We start from the raw sequence: 13,529 nt of genomic DNA on the forward strand, positions 1-13,529 counted from the left end.
CATTATATCACAGATTCACAGAATAGTAAGAAATTTCAATTCAAGGCTAGAAAGTATAACTTACAGAAACATAAGAAATTTCACAAATCACAAATTCACAACCAACGATTTCGGTTGGAATGCTCAGAGTCTCAGACGCTAATGCGACTTCGTCTGTGACTAGCAATTCTCAGAATTTCAGTGGTCTGGTGCTATTCCAGTCTTTCCAGAAAAAAAATGAAACTTGGAAATCAAAAAATAGAAGGGCAATAATCAGGAATCGTGAAAACTGAAACCAAGAAGCAAATAATCTAATTTTGAATGTCGATTTGAGAATCAGATACCCTAAATCAGAAATCAGAAAAGATGGAGAATCGGAGAAGAAATCAGAGATCGAGATCGATTCAACAGAAATTGAAAAAGAAATAGAACAAATTTGAGTTCTGACCGTTGCTTACCTTATCGATTCCGGAGAAAACGTTTGGATTTTCCATGGAAATTGATCGTTGAAGATTTAATTTGCCTTGGAAGTCGGACATCACTCATCTCTCACACACCAGTCTCGCACACCAGTAGCGATCGCTCATTCCTCCCGCTTCCTGTTTGGGTTGGCACATTGGGCTTCAATAACCGGTCAAATAAGCTAAAACCTAATGGGCTACTGCTATAAAATTAATATAAGAAATTTAAAATGGGGGTCATTTGGCATTTGGGGGCTCGGGGCGGTCGCCCAGCTTGCCCAGGCCCGTTATTCATTTTTCCAAAAAAAAAAAAAAAAAGATTTTGGTTGTTTAATGTGTCAGTATTAGAAAAAACAAACACATACAAATAAAATTAAAGAATAATACTTTTATAATTTAATAAAATATATCAAGTAGACGACTCCAGCTTAGTTAATATGTAGTCACAGGTTGTGACTACATATTAACTAAGCTGGAGTCGTCTACTTGATATATTTTATTAAATTATAAAAGTATTATTCTTTAATTTTATTTGTATGTGTTTGTTTTTTCTAATACTGACACATTAAACAACCAAAATCTTTTTTTTTTTTGGAAAAATGAATAACTTATATAAAATTATAAACCAACATTAGCAATATGTTAAGCCTTAAGGTACCGAGTACAACAAAAAATGCAGAATAAGAAAGAAAATCCAAGGTACAAAAATATGTAAAAATTACATAGGAGAACAACTCCATTCCGCCCAGTTTATATATAGCTTCCTGTATTTGCATCATTCATATGTTTGAAAAATGATTGCATCTGCAGTTTTTGTTGGAGATATCATGATTTTCTTGAAAATTTTATCATTCCTCACTAGCCAAATGTTCCACAATATCACATAGAATATCATAATCAATGTCTGTTTTTTCTTGGGATAGTTCCCCATGAGTCGGCAAAATCCAAGAGCTCATCTACTGTTTTGAATTGAATATTTTGTAGTCCACACCACCTAAAAATCCAGTAATATACATTTTTGGAAAAATCACAGTCCACCGGTACATGATTAGTAGATTCCACATGTATCCCACAAAGCTGACAATTGGAGGATAGAACTATAATACCCTTGTGCCTTATATTTTATGTGACCGGTAATCTTTCCATTGATGCCCTCCAAACAAAGCATTTAACTTTTAGTAGGATAAGTTTTGACTAGCATATCTTGTATCCCTGAACTTGATTTGCTTAGAATCCACCAGCCTTCTCGTGATACTCACCAAGTAAGTTTCATTTGGATTAAGATTGAACCAAAAACCAATATTTGAGGGAGAACGAAATTCGATTGAACCAAATAGAAGGTAGAAATTGTGTAGTTCAATCATAGACACATAATCCGTTGGCAAGTATTTCCATTGCCATGTGAATCCATTGTTTCCCAGTCTCTCCATAAGCGTACACCTTTTGACTTTTTCCAGCTTATATAATTGGGGAAACCGATATTGCAAAGTAGTATTCCCACACTAAGTATCCTTCCAAAATAGAATGTTACAATTTGAGCTGGGAATGACAGAAAACAACCTATTTGCGTCAATGTCAAGCTTGCTAAGATTTTTTATTGCCTTGGAGATGTTGTCCCATACCCCTCTTGCGTCTTTTATCACTAGGTAATTAGATGCCTGTTTTTTTAGATTATGTATGCTTTCTATGTTATCAGTCCATAAACACCCAGCTTTATTTTTCAGTCTCCACCACCACTTTGTGAGTAATGCCAAGTTTTGAGCTTTTAATGTCCCCACATTGAGATCTCCATCCTTTTTATCTACCACCACTTTAGACCATTCAACCCAATGTATTTTACATTTCTCACCAGTGCCACCCCATAAGAATCTATGTCTTAATTTTTCAAGATAATCTCGGATACCTTGTGGAGCCTTGAATAGGGATAGGTAGTAAGTTGGTAGAATTCCAAGAACTGATTTTACGAGTGTCAGCCTACCCCCAAATGACAAGGTATTTGCTTTCTAGGATGAGAGTTTTGACAGAAATTTCTCAAATATAGGCTTCCAGTTTTTTTTTTTTTTTTTTTTTTGAGTAACATGTTGGCACCGACAGGTACGCCGAGATATGTAAAGGGAAGAGAACTCTTCAAGCAACCAAGAATTTGGGGCATGTTTTGTAATTCAGTGTCTGAGGTTCATATACCAAACAACGAGACTTATGGAAGTTTACTTTTAGACCAGAGGATATTTGGAAAACACTTGAGAATGCGAGATAGCTTTTATATGTTGCCACGATCCCATCGTCTACATAGAATAGATGGGAGATGATTGGCCCTGAATAAGGAAGTTTGACACCCTGTATCAAAGACTTGTCGCAGACACCCTTTATAGCAACGTGTAATCTAACTGGATCTATGTTTTCACTATTGAATGCTATAATCTATAAACATCAAAGAACCTTATGGAAACCCTAGTTTAATCAAAATTAATAAGAGGGTTAGGGTTTACATACCTTTTGATTATCCTTGTAAATAACCGATGAAATCCTTTTTCAAAAGCTCATGGAAGCAAGCACCAAAAATCTCGTGCCTCTGATGGTTCACACCCAAACCCTAGCCACTAAGAAAGATTGAGAAGAGAGGAAATAGGATGGAAATTCGGCTATCCTTCTAGGAGTATGAGTGACCGAAAATGGGGAGCCAAAGGACCATATTTATAGATGATAGGAAAACCCTAAAAACCCTTGTTTGAAATAAAACAATATTTCAAATCCGGGATTAACTAGTTTCCTAGTTATACATATTATCTATATGAAACTAGTTGTGAGACCTATGTATTACATAGGTTAATTATATATATATATATATATATATATATATATATATATATGTATATATATATATATATATATATATATATATATATATATATATATATATATAGAGGTCTAAATATTTAACAACTTTGAATTTATAAGAAAATAAGAAATATAATGAATTATTACAATGGAAATGTTTTTTATCTTTTAAATTTAAACAAAAAATTTTAATAAAAAAAAAACTAATGAGCTTTAATTTTGAAATTTTGAAATTAAAATGTAAGCTCATTAATGACATTGATATCCATTTATTATTTTATTTATTGCAATTATTACATAAAAATATTATGTGGAATTTAATAAAATAAAAATACTTATGAAATGACATTTGGACAAAAAAGTAATTCAAAATAACCATAAAATTACATTTGGCAAATTAAATATGAGTGTGACAAGTGGCAAAAAAACATTTATTTATTATAGTAGATATTCCACAAACCCTAGGGAGCCTCCAATTTTCGGCCAACCCTAGGAATTTTCTAGAATTCATCTCTTGTTCAGCTATTAAACAATTACAACTTTAGTCTTTGTACTTTTAATTAATGTAATTAATCTCAAAATTAATTCTAATTAATCTCTTATTAATTCTTAATTAAATAATATTATTTCTAACTAATATATTAATCTCATAATATACTAATAAATCATTTATTGTTATTTATTAATATTACAAAAGATCAATAAACTAACCTCTCTCTTTAAAAAAAACATTTTTATCAATTACTAGGCTTGAGGGCAACAAAAAAAGATTTTGCTAATAATTTAAGTATATACCAATTTATTTATTGACTTAGACACTTAATCCAACGAAGGCAAGTGCCCTCAAGCCATACCAATCAAGTCTTACATGTAAAGATATGGTTTAGGAGTACTTGTGGAGAGAACACAAGCTACAAATATATCCCCTTAACCCCTATGGGGTCCTTAGTTTTAAGACCAAAAAGAGGGAAAGAAAGTTCTAACAATCTTCCATTATATATATATATATATATATATATATATATATATATATATATATATATATATATATATATATCAAGTTTTGTAAAACCTAAACTAGTTTAGTTTATATATAAAAAAAACTAATGAGTTATATAAAACAATCCAAGTGTATTTATTAGGGGTATGCAACAAACTGAATAAACCGTCCACACCGCACCGCATAATGCGGTTTTGGAGGCTCGTGGTGCAGTTTGCGGTTTGTTATTTTTGTAAACCGCACTATGCAGTGCGGTTTGCGGTTTATAGTTACCAAAACGTTGTTGAAACTGCACCATATATATATATATATATATATATATATATATATATATATATATATATATATATATATATAGACAAAATTGCAAGTTTGGTCCCTGTGGTATGTCAAAAATTGGATGTTTGGTACAAAATGTTTTGGAGTTGCACCACTGGTCCAAAAAGTGAATTCTATTGTAGGTTTGGTCCAAATGTTTTTGGAAAAACTTAAAATGACTGATTTACCCTTCATATTTTGTTTTCTTATTTTTATTTTATTGCATAAATTTAAAAAAAAAAGACAAAAAGAAAATACCACCCACCCACCCACCCTCTCCTTCTCTCTCTCTCTCTCTCTCTCTCTCTCTCTCTCTCTCTCTCTCTCTCTCTCAACGCATAAAAAAACCACTTTCAGGAGCACACCACCACCATTAATCTCACATTTTTCACACCAAACATATCAAAATCCAACAGAGAAGTGTGATGAATGATTTGAGACTTCGAGATATGGGTTTTATCTTTTTTGGCGAATGATGGATCTGAAAAGTAAGCATTTACCAGAAAAAACACCACCATCATCGAAAACCCCTTATGTTCATGTCGAAAACCTCTTGGTCGATGTCATCGGTTGCTCGATTTCACCGACTGAAGGATGATCTGCGCGTCTCATCTCTATGGAGGTAAAAAACACCAGAAATGTCCAGCTAGCTGGAACGAGATCTAGGTTTTTGAGGGTATTTCTTTAGAGAAAATTAATTAGATGTTTCTTTTCATTGATTTTTTGGTTGAAGTTTTTATCCATCCAGTGAAAATTGTGGAAGTTTTGATCCATCTAGTGAAAATTGCCTCCTCCATTTTTCAAAAATCGATAGTTCTTGATAAAACTCAACATATGTTTCAGATCCAAATATAAGCTCTCTATTTTTAATTTTTTAGTCGAAACAGAGGGATTCAGAAGGGGTGAGAATGGGATTTGGTTCGTGAAGCACACCAGTTGAGGGAAAACCATCCAAAAGAAGGATTCCAATTTCAAATGGGCTTACACTGTTCTTCACTGTGTGTGAGTGTATGTTTTTCAATTTTTCAATGTGTGTAGAGAATGAAGCAAATTTCTGAAAAACGAAGGTTGTAGATGAAGGTTTGATGGAAGTAACGGATCATACAAGTTTTGATCCATGTGGGTTGGGTTTGAAAACAAGATTGATGAGTTTGAGCATCTGGGTAACTGGAAAAGATTAAGAAAAGAGGGTGGGGCTTGATAATTTTCTTCTTGGTGAGAGAGAGAGAGAGAGAGAGAGAGAGAGAGAGTGTGTGTGTGTAGGTGGGTGGTATTTTCTTTTTGTCTTTTTTTTTAATTTATGCAATAAAAGAAAAATAAGAAAACAAAATATGAAGGGTAAATCAGTCATTTTAAGTTTTTCCAAAAACATTTGGACCAAACCTACAATAGAATTCATTTTTTGGACCAGTGGTGCAACTCCAAAACATTTTGTACCAAACATCCAATTTTTGACATACCATAGGGACCAAACTTTCAATTTTGTGTGTGTGTGTGTGTATATATATATATATATATATATATATATATATATTGAACCGGCAAATACAAATATTATAATCTACTCCTAAACTAACACCTAATTCCACCTCTGTTCACCATGAGACTTGAACGCTCGACCTCAAGAAGGGAGGACAACACCTGATACTGTTGGGCTAGAAGCCTTTTGGTACATGAAAAATATATGTTAACAGATTGATCAAGTTCGTATTATTATAATGTTAAAACATTATAAATGATTTTCCTCTTTTGCATCAAGAAGATATTTATGCTAACATACAATATTTTCTTCACAAGATATAAAGCACTACATACTTTATTGTGTTTAAAATAAATTCAGTATTTTCATTCATTGAACCGCATAAACCACTCAAAAATTGCAAAACCGCCTGCACAAAATCGCACCGCATAACGCGGTTTAGAACCTTTGCGGTGCGGTTTCCAAAAATCTCTAACCGCATCTGCGGTGCGGTTTGCGGTTTTGAGTGTAAACCGCACCACGAACACCCTTAGTATTTATATGATACTTTTGATAGAAAATTTTTATTTTAATAAAATAAATATTTTTCAATTAATTATAAGAAATATACTAATATTTATTAAGAATCAAATTCTTATAAATAATAAAAAATAATAATATAAGTGTTTATAATGAAACAAGTTCTTATAAATAATATATTATCATCAAGTTATTGTAAGTGTAACCCTTCATAGATCATATATTATCTAGAATATCATTTTATAAATTATAATGTCTGTTAGACATAAAAGTCTTTCAAAAAGTACCAAGCTTACAGACCTTAATCGAACAAAAACCACATTTTTAGGTCTGTAGAATTACATGGCCGTGTAATTTCCAAGGGAAAAATTACATTGCGTTGAATCTCAAGTTTTTAATGATACGTTTCAAAAATTATTTCACCATTATGCAACCAAATATGGTTAGCTAAGTAATCAAATAGGTTATCATATGCAGGGGGAATGACGAGATCATCTAAAAGTATTCGAGATGCGAATATCCAACTATATAACATTTTGATGCACATGCTCCTAAACACCGATGAACGTTGGCTCCGAGTAGCGAGCTGGGAAATTATATGGCATCTATCTTTTTAGCCTACTATTTTGTCAAGGGATTTAACAATCTTAACATTTTGGTTTGGTGAAGATAAAGGGAACCGCAATTCCGATTCTAGCCGCCATCGCTTGTGGTTTACTAACCATCCAAGCTTCCACGGTAAGCTTCAAAATTTGTTTTTTCTGTTAGTGGAAGAGTCATATTAGAACGAAGGTCATGATTCACCGCCCAATCGATGGAAATATGTATTTTATTGAAGGATTACCTAGTCGGCGTTGAGATGTCACAACTTTGTGTTTGGCTTAAAAGACCGTTTTTACCACCCTTCGAAGATTTCACACAAAAAGAGGTTGCACAGTAGATGTCACCTCCAATGACCGAACTAGATGAGATTGAATTTGAAGATTTCTCGTATTAAAAATGTTCAATTTCATGATGGCTGCAAATTTCAAACTATAATTGCTAGTATATTTTGTTTCGAAATTTATGTTTTAATGTAATTCGAATTTCAAACTATGTTGTCTTATATTTTGTAAAATAGATACTAATACAATTATTCATTTGGTTGGAGTAAAAATTGAGTAAAGAGGTTATTATCGGTTAAACCGAAACTGTTTTTTTTTTAAAAACAATTTATTCTTATCTGAAACCAGACCGAGTATCCTTCTGAGACCCAAACTATCGATAAAAAACGGCTATGTTTTAACTGAAACTGATATAAAAACACGTGATTAAAACCAAACCCTTTTTTTTAAGAAAACAAAAAAATCATTTCAGTTTTAACCATAAAATGCACCTTTAAGTATGTGTGCTTCAAGAGTTCAGGCCTTCAATCCAAGAACCAACTGGGTTTCCTGAATCCTGACTTTCTCCCAAGTTTGGGCCGTTTATGGCCAATTGGGTTGCTTGGTGGATTGCTTCTTGGACGGACCCATGTCCGTGACCATCACTTTGATTGATTATTAAAGATGTTTAATTTTATATTCACATATCTTCCCTAATTTCGTAATTATTTTATAATTATAAAACTTGTAAAATTATCACTTCAGCAACCATGTATCATGCCACATTTACACCATATTAATGTAGATTTTAGTATATTTCTTAGAAGAACTAAACTTGAAATTACTTTTAGGACTTTTATTGAAAAATCTATTCATTTTCATTTCACACATGCAAACAGTTTATCATCTCGTGTACGCAAACGGCTTCTTATACGTTTGCAACAACAACGAAGAACAAACCACACTCACAGAAGAAGCAGCCATACAAGCTCCGGCCAACCACGGCGGTAACCTAATTCCGATGAAAGGAAACAAAATTCCAGCCGCCACCGGCACACCAAGAACATTATACCCAAGAGCCCACACATAATTAAGCCGGATTCTCGAAATCGTCCTTTTAGACAAATCAATCGCTGTAATCACATCCTCTAAGTTACTCTTAATCAACACAATATCCGCCGCCTCAATCGCCACATCTGTTCCGGCACCAATCGCCATTCCGACGTCTGCTGCAACGAGCGCCGGCGAATCGTTGATGCCATCTCCGACCATTGCAACGACCATCCCTTTCGCCTGTAAGTCTTTGATTCTATCGGCTTTCCCCAACGGATCTGTTTCCGCAAACACGTTTTCGATTCCGACCTCCTTGGCTATGGCGGTGGCCGTTGACCAGTTATCACCGGTGACCATTATGCTTCTGATACTCATCGATCGTAAAAAGGATACAACACGTGCCGCCTCGGGCTTCACCGGATCTGTGACTGCAACAGCGCCGACGACTTTTCCGTCGATTGCGAGGAGCACACAGGTGCGAGCTAGGTTTTCGTTGTCGGAGAAGTAGGTTTCGACCTCAGGGCTGAGGGAGACGTTGAAGGATCTCATGAGCTTCTTGTTTCCGACTAAAACTGTTTTGGATCCGACTTTGCAACCAACTCCGGCGCCGGGATGCACCTCGAAGTCCTTCACTACTGCACTGTTGGTAGTTTGAGATTTGTGATTTTGTAATCTGTTTTTGGCGTGTTTCACTACTGCTTTTGCTATGGGGTGTTCACTATTTGCCTAAAAACAAACCAAACATATATCAAATTTAAGATTCCAACATATATAGACTTTCTGTGTCTAGCTGACATGAGACTTTGTCAGATATACGGTTAATGAGATAATCCGGAAGTTAGAAAGTAGAAACTTAAGCAGACCTCTACGGCAATTGCTGTGTCACAAAACTCCTCCATTGAGATTCTGGAAAAAAGTATTGCGCTAACAACTTCCGGCTTTCCAATTGTTAATGTTCCCGTTTTATCAAATACTACTGTGTTAACCTACACAATCCACACAATCTTCTTTAAAATCGACACAAAATCTTGAAGGATACAATTGTTGAAATTTTGTTTCCCAAACATTATATTGGAGCTTTCAGTTATAAAATAACCGAAAATTTCAATATAACCATCTATTGTCATAAATATCAGCATCGACATCAGTTGACTGATCAACTAATGCTGATGCTGCTAAAATACCTTGTGGGCCTTTTCTAATGCATTTCCGCCCTTGATAAGTACTCCTTGAGACGCGCCTTTACCGGTCGCAACCATAACAGCAGTAGGAGTAGCTAAACCTAATGCACATGGGCAAGCTACAACTAAAACCGATATCCCAAACTGTAATGCAAGCTCGAACTCGTCCATAGCTTTTGGTATCCAACTTTTGGGATAAATTCCAGCCACTCCTGGAATAAACCACCCCATCCATGTCACAACAGCAGCCAAAACCACCTAAAATTTATAAAGTCATATTCATTAAAAACAAGATCTCGAATGAACTTGGGTTGACTCATATTGAGCGTTAGAATGACAAAAAAACTCACTGCGGGTACAAAAAACTTTGATATTTGATCAGCTAGTTTTTGTACGGGAGCTCGAGCAAGTTGAGCGGCTTCTACTATTTGAACAATTTGTGAAAGTGCGGTCTCAGAACCAACATGAGTAGCCTTGATTAACAAGCAACCATTTTCATTCACAGTGCCACTGATAACCTATTTACATTTTCAAAAGTGTCTCCAATTTCATAAAATGTGTCCACATGTTTTTAGGGCTTATGTCATATTTAATCAATGAAGTTTGTCTCATTTACCCATTTAGTCTTGTCTAATACACACAAGTTTGTTTAAATTTAGGGATTTGGTTTCACATAAGCCCCTAAATTTAATGGCAAAGTCATTTCTATTAGAACTTTCAAGACTAAGGTTATGTTTCACAAGCGATAATTATTTTATTTTTCAAAAAATTTTAGGTAGTCATGTTCGTCAAACAAAAAAGTTGATTGTAAGTTAGTTTTTTTATAAGGCTACTCAGACTAATGTTTCAATTGAGCTTACGAAGCTTTTTTAAAATTCTTTAAAATATACCATCTCCTACATAAATTTTTATGCCATTTTACATATTTTTATGTCGTTTTACATATTTCAGTTAAGTTATCAACTAGTTTTAGTTCTACCAGATGTCAACTTTTATCAGTAGCAACTCGCTTTTCGGTTAGCTCGTCAAACATAGACTAAATGAGTAATTTGGACAGACTGTGTTGGGAAAATATAACATAAACTTTTTCTTTTTATAGAAAAATATAAAAATAAATCAGATACCCGATCGCCTGGATTTTTAACTACCGGGGTTGCTTCTCCCGTGATCATACTTTCATTCACATACCCTTGACCATTAATCACAATACCATCAACAGGAAACTTCGACCCAGGAAAAATCTTCAAAACATCATTTCTTTCGATCAACCGCGTGTTAATTTCTGTTTCTGAAAGAATGTTTCCCTCATCGTTCATTGTCAATAAACAAGCGGTATCCGGGGCTAACTCGGCCAATTTAGCTAAAGCAGCGGATGTTTTTCCTTTCGCGGTGGATTCTAAGTATTTACCTAGAAGAATAAATGATATTAACATGGTACTTGTTTCAAAGAAATCTTGACCCTCAAATTTGTCTGAAAATAGTGCTTTTATTATTGTGTATATAGAATAAAAATACGCAGCATTTGTCCCAAGTGCAACAAGAACATCCATGTTAGCCGATTTTCGTCTTAATGCGTGATAAGATCCCACATAAAACCTGAAGATTTAATCAAAAATTGTTTTAAGAAATAATAATTATAAAAGCCGTTTTTTTGGTTAAGTAAATGTCAAAGTTAAAAAAAATTATTGTGGAGCTTCTTCATCTACATAGTTTTTTCACTTCTTTTTTCAAAATGTACTTTTTTTATTAATTTCAAATAAAATTGGTTGGCCGTTACAAAAATGGTTGTTTAATTTTGTTTAATATAATGTGTAAAATATTCTACAACCTATAAGATGCTTTTTTTTTTAATTTCATAAAATATAAGTTAGAAAAAGTAAACATAGGAATATATAAATATTATAAACTATAAACTACATTATAATGACCAATATATATTTTCTTTTCTATAATAAGATAATTATATACTATTTTGTTATATCTAACTTTACTTCTTATTTTCATTTCGATAAAAATATAGAAAAATGATACAAACTGAAATTGGTAAGACCTACAAAATGAGCTTTTAAGATTTGTGAAAAAGCTTTACTATAGTGGAGTTATCTACTTATCTTGAACTTTTTGTTTTTGTTTTGTTGTAATTTAAAAAGGCACATAATTATGGATATTGTAAATATGCTTAAAATAAGAGAGAGAACTTAAATTAAATCTTTGTTACCTTCGACCAATGAAGAACTGGACAGGTGTACATAAGATCCATCTTAAAACCATTCCAATCGTAAGCATATTATGAATCTTGTAACTCAACCAATTCCCATATGGTGGAATCATTGGAAGCACCATAGAGAAGATAAAAACAGGAATCGAAAACAAGCAACTCCAGAAAAACATATTTCTGTAAACTTTAATTTCATGGTTTCTCTCTGAATCACGTTTTCTTTCTGGAATATATAAGCTTGCTTGATAATTAGCCGATATAAATGACATAATTGACCTTGGACCAGTTAAATTTGGATCATAACCAATAGTCAATCTGCATTCTTCTGTATTTGTTTCAACATGATTGACACCATTCAACGATTCTACAGATTGTTTGATGGAAACCATGTCTTGTGGAGATATGAAATTGATACCTTCGAGTTTTATATGAACTTTATTTGCATCAATTTCAGGTCCTATAAGATCGGCTTCAAATCCTGCATCTACAACTGCTTCAATGATTTGATTTGTGTTGGTGATGTTTGGATCGTAGTTTATCTTTGCTTCTTCAAGAGCTAAACCCACAACTGCTTTTTTTACTCCTTCAACGATTAAAAGAGAGGATTCAATCGATTCAGAACAACTTGTGCATGACATTCCCTTGATTTTAAGTCGGCATACTGCTATGTCTTGCTCTAGAAACTCAGCGATTTGAAAACCTGCAACTTCCATGGCTTCTTTGACTGTTTCTCCCTGAATAACGAATTAATATCAGAATATATATATATATATATATATATATATATATATATATATATATATATATATATATACGGCATAAATCAATTTACGAGGGAATAGTTCATTGTGACTTACATTAGATTGTTGCAGAAACGGTATGATTAGATCTTCGTTCGCATTACCCTCCATTTCTGCAATGCAAAATTTGAATCGATAACTATGAACAACACATGTTTTTGAGCTAATAACGAGTTTCAAATCTTTCATTGTTTACTATGACTTCGTATTCCTCATATACATGCATCGATCAACATATATTTTGAAACCCTAACTATTATGAACACGGCGATTATTCAATCTGCTGAAAGCACACGCCACGCCACTCTGATTACTTCCTGTAGCTAAATAAAACTAACTAACTAACGAAAAATCTATCCTTTCATGGCTAAAACTACGGAAATGGATGAATTGAACAAACATGATTGAAAACATTCGGAGATTTAGTTGCTAAAGTGGCTCAATTGAAGCTTCTACGATTAAATAAAGAAGTATAGAACATAATAGTTAAATATATGGACAAGAGCAACGGTTTACCTATTCCGGAAGTAGATGATTAGGGTTTTGCGAGATGATTAGTGCAGATGTTTGGAGTTGGAGAATTCAAAATTTCTGTTTATGAAAGGATATATATATATATATATATATATATATATATATATATATATATATATATATATATATATATATATATATATATATATATATATATATATATAGAGGTGAGTAGAGAGTCTAATATAAAATATGTTTGTTCAAAAAGACCGCGCAAGTGTTTTGGGTAAACCTAAGAATTTAGACAAAACTGCACAAATGGTCCCTGTGGTATATCGAAAATTG

The 13,529-nt window shown here is 33.3% G+C and overlaps 1 protein-coding gene across 1 annotated transcript; it reads right to left on the bottom strand.

Annotated features, from left to right (window-relative positions):
- Nucleotides 1-8,288: 8,288 nt before the first annotated feature.
- LOC145119723 (copper-transporting ATPase HMA4-like) lies at nt 8,289-13,314 on the bottom strand. The gene is made up of 8 exons (XM_079055438.1): nt 13,227-13,314; nt 12,768-12,823; nt 11,911-12,644; nt 10,817-11,288; nt 10,043-10,210; nt 9,696-9,950; nt 9,375-9,497; nt 8,289-9,237 (listed from the first exon to the last, which is right to left on the bottom strand). The coding sequence occupies exons 2-8, from the start codon at nt 12,819-12,821 to the stop codon at nt 8,362-8,364; spliced, it is 2,682 nt and encodes an 893-aa protein (XP_078911564.1). The 5' UTR covers nt 12,822-12,823; nt 13,227-13,314; the 3' UTR covers nt 8,289-8,361.
- Between the last annotated feature and the right edge of the window lie 215 nt (nt 13,315-13,529).

This window comes from Lactuca virosa, chromosome 6 (assembly GCF_052849685.1).
Source record: "Lactuca virosa cultivar CGN04683 chromosome 6, Lactuca_virosa_CGN04683_v6, whole genome shotgun sequence".
NCBI lineage: Eukaryota > Viridiplantae > Streptophyta > Magnoliopsida > Asterales > Asteraceae > Lactuca > Lactuca virosa.

Bases quoted from the DNA above. Each gene is read 5' to 3' on its own strand.
- LOC145119723 (XM_079055438.1), bottom strand. From the start codon at position 12,821: ATGGAGGGTAATGCGAACGAAGATCTAATCATACCGTTTCTGCAACAA. The intron at 9,951-10,042 runs GTGAGTTTTTTT...TATAAATTTTAG, and splicing joins CAAAGTTTTTTGTACCCGCA to GTGGTTTTGGCTGCTGTTGT. The intron at 9,238-9,374 runs GTCTGCTTAAGT...GTTTGTTTTTAG, and splicing joins ACACAGCAATTGCCGTAGAG to GCAAATAGTGAACACCCCAT.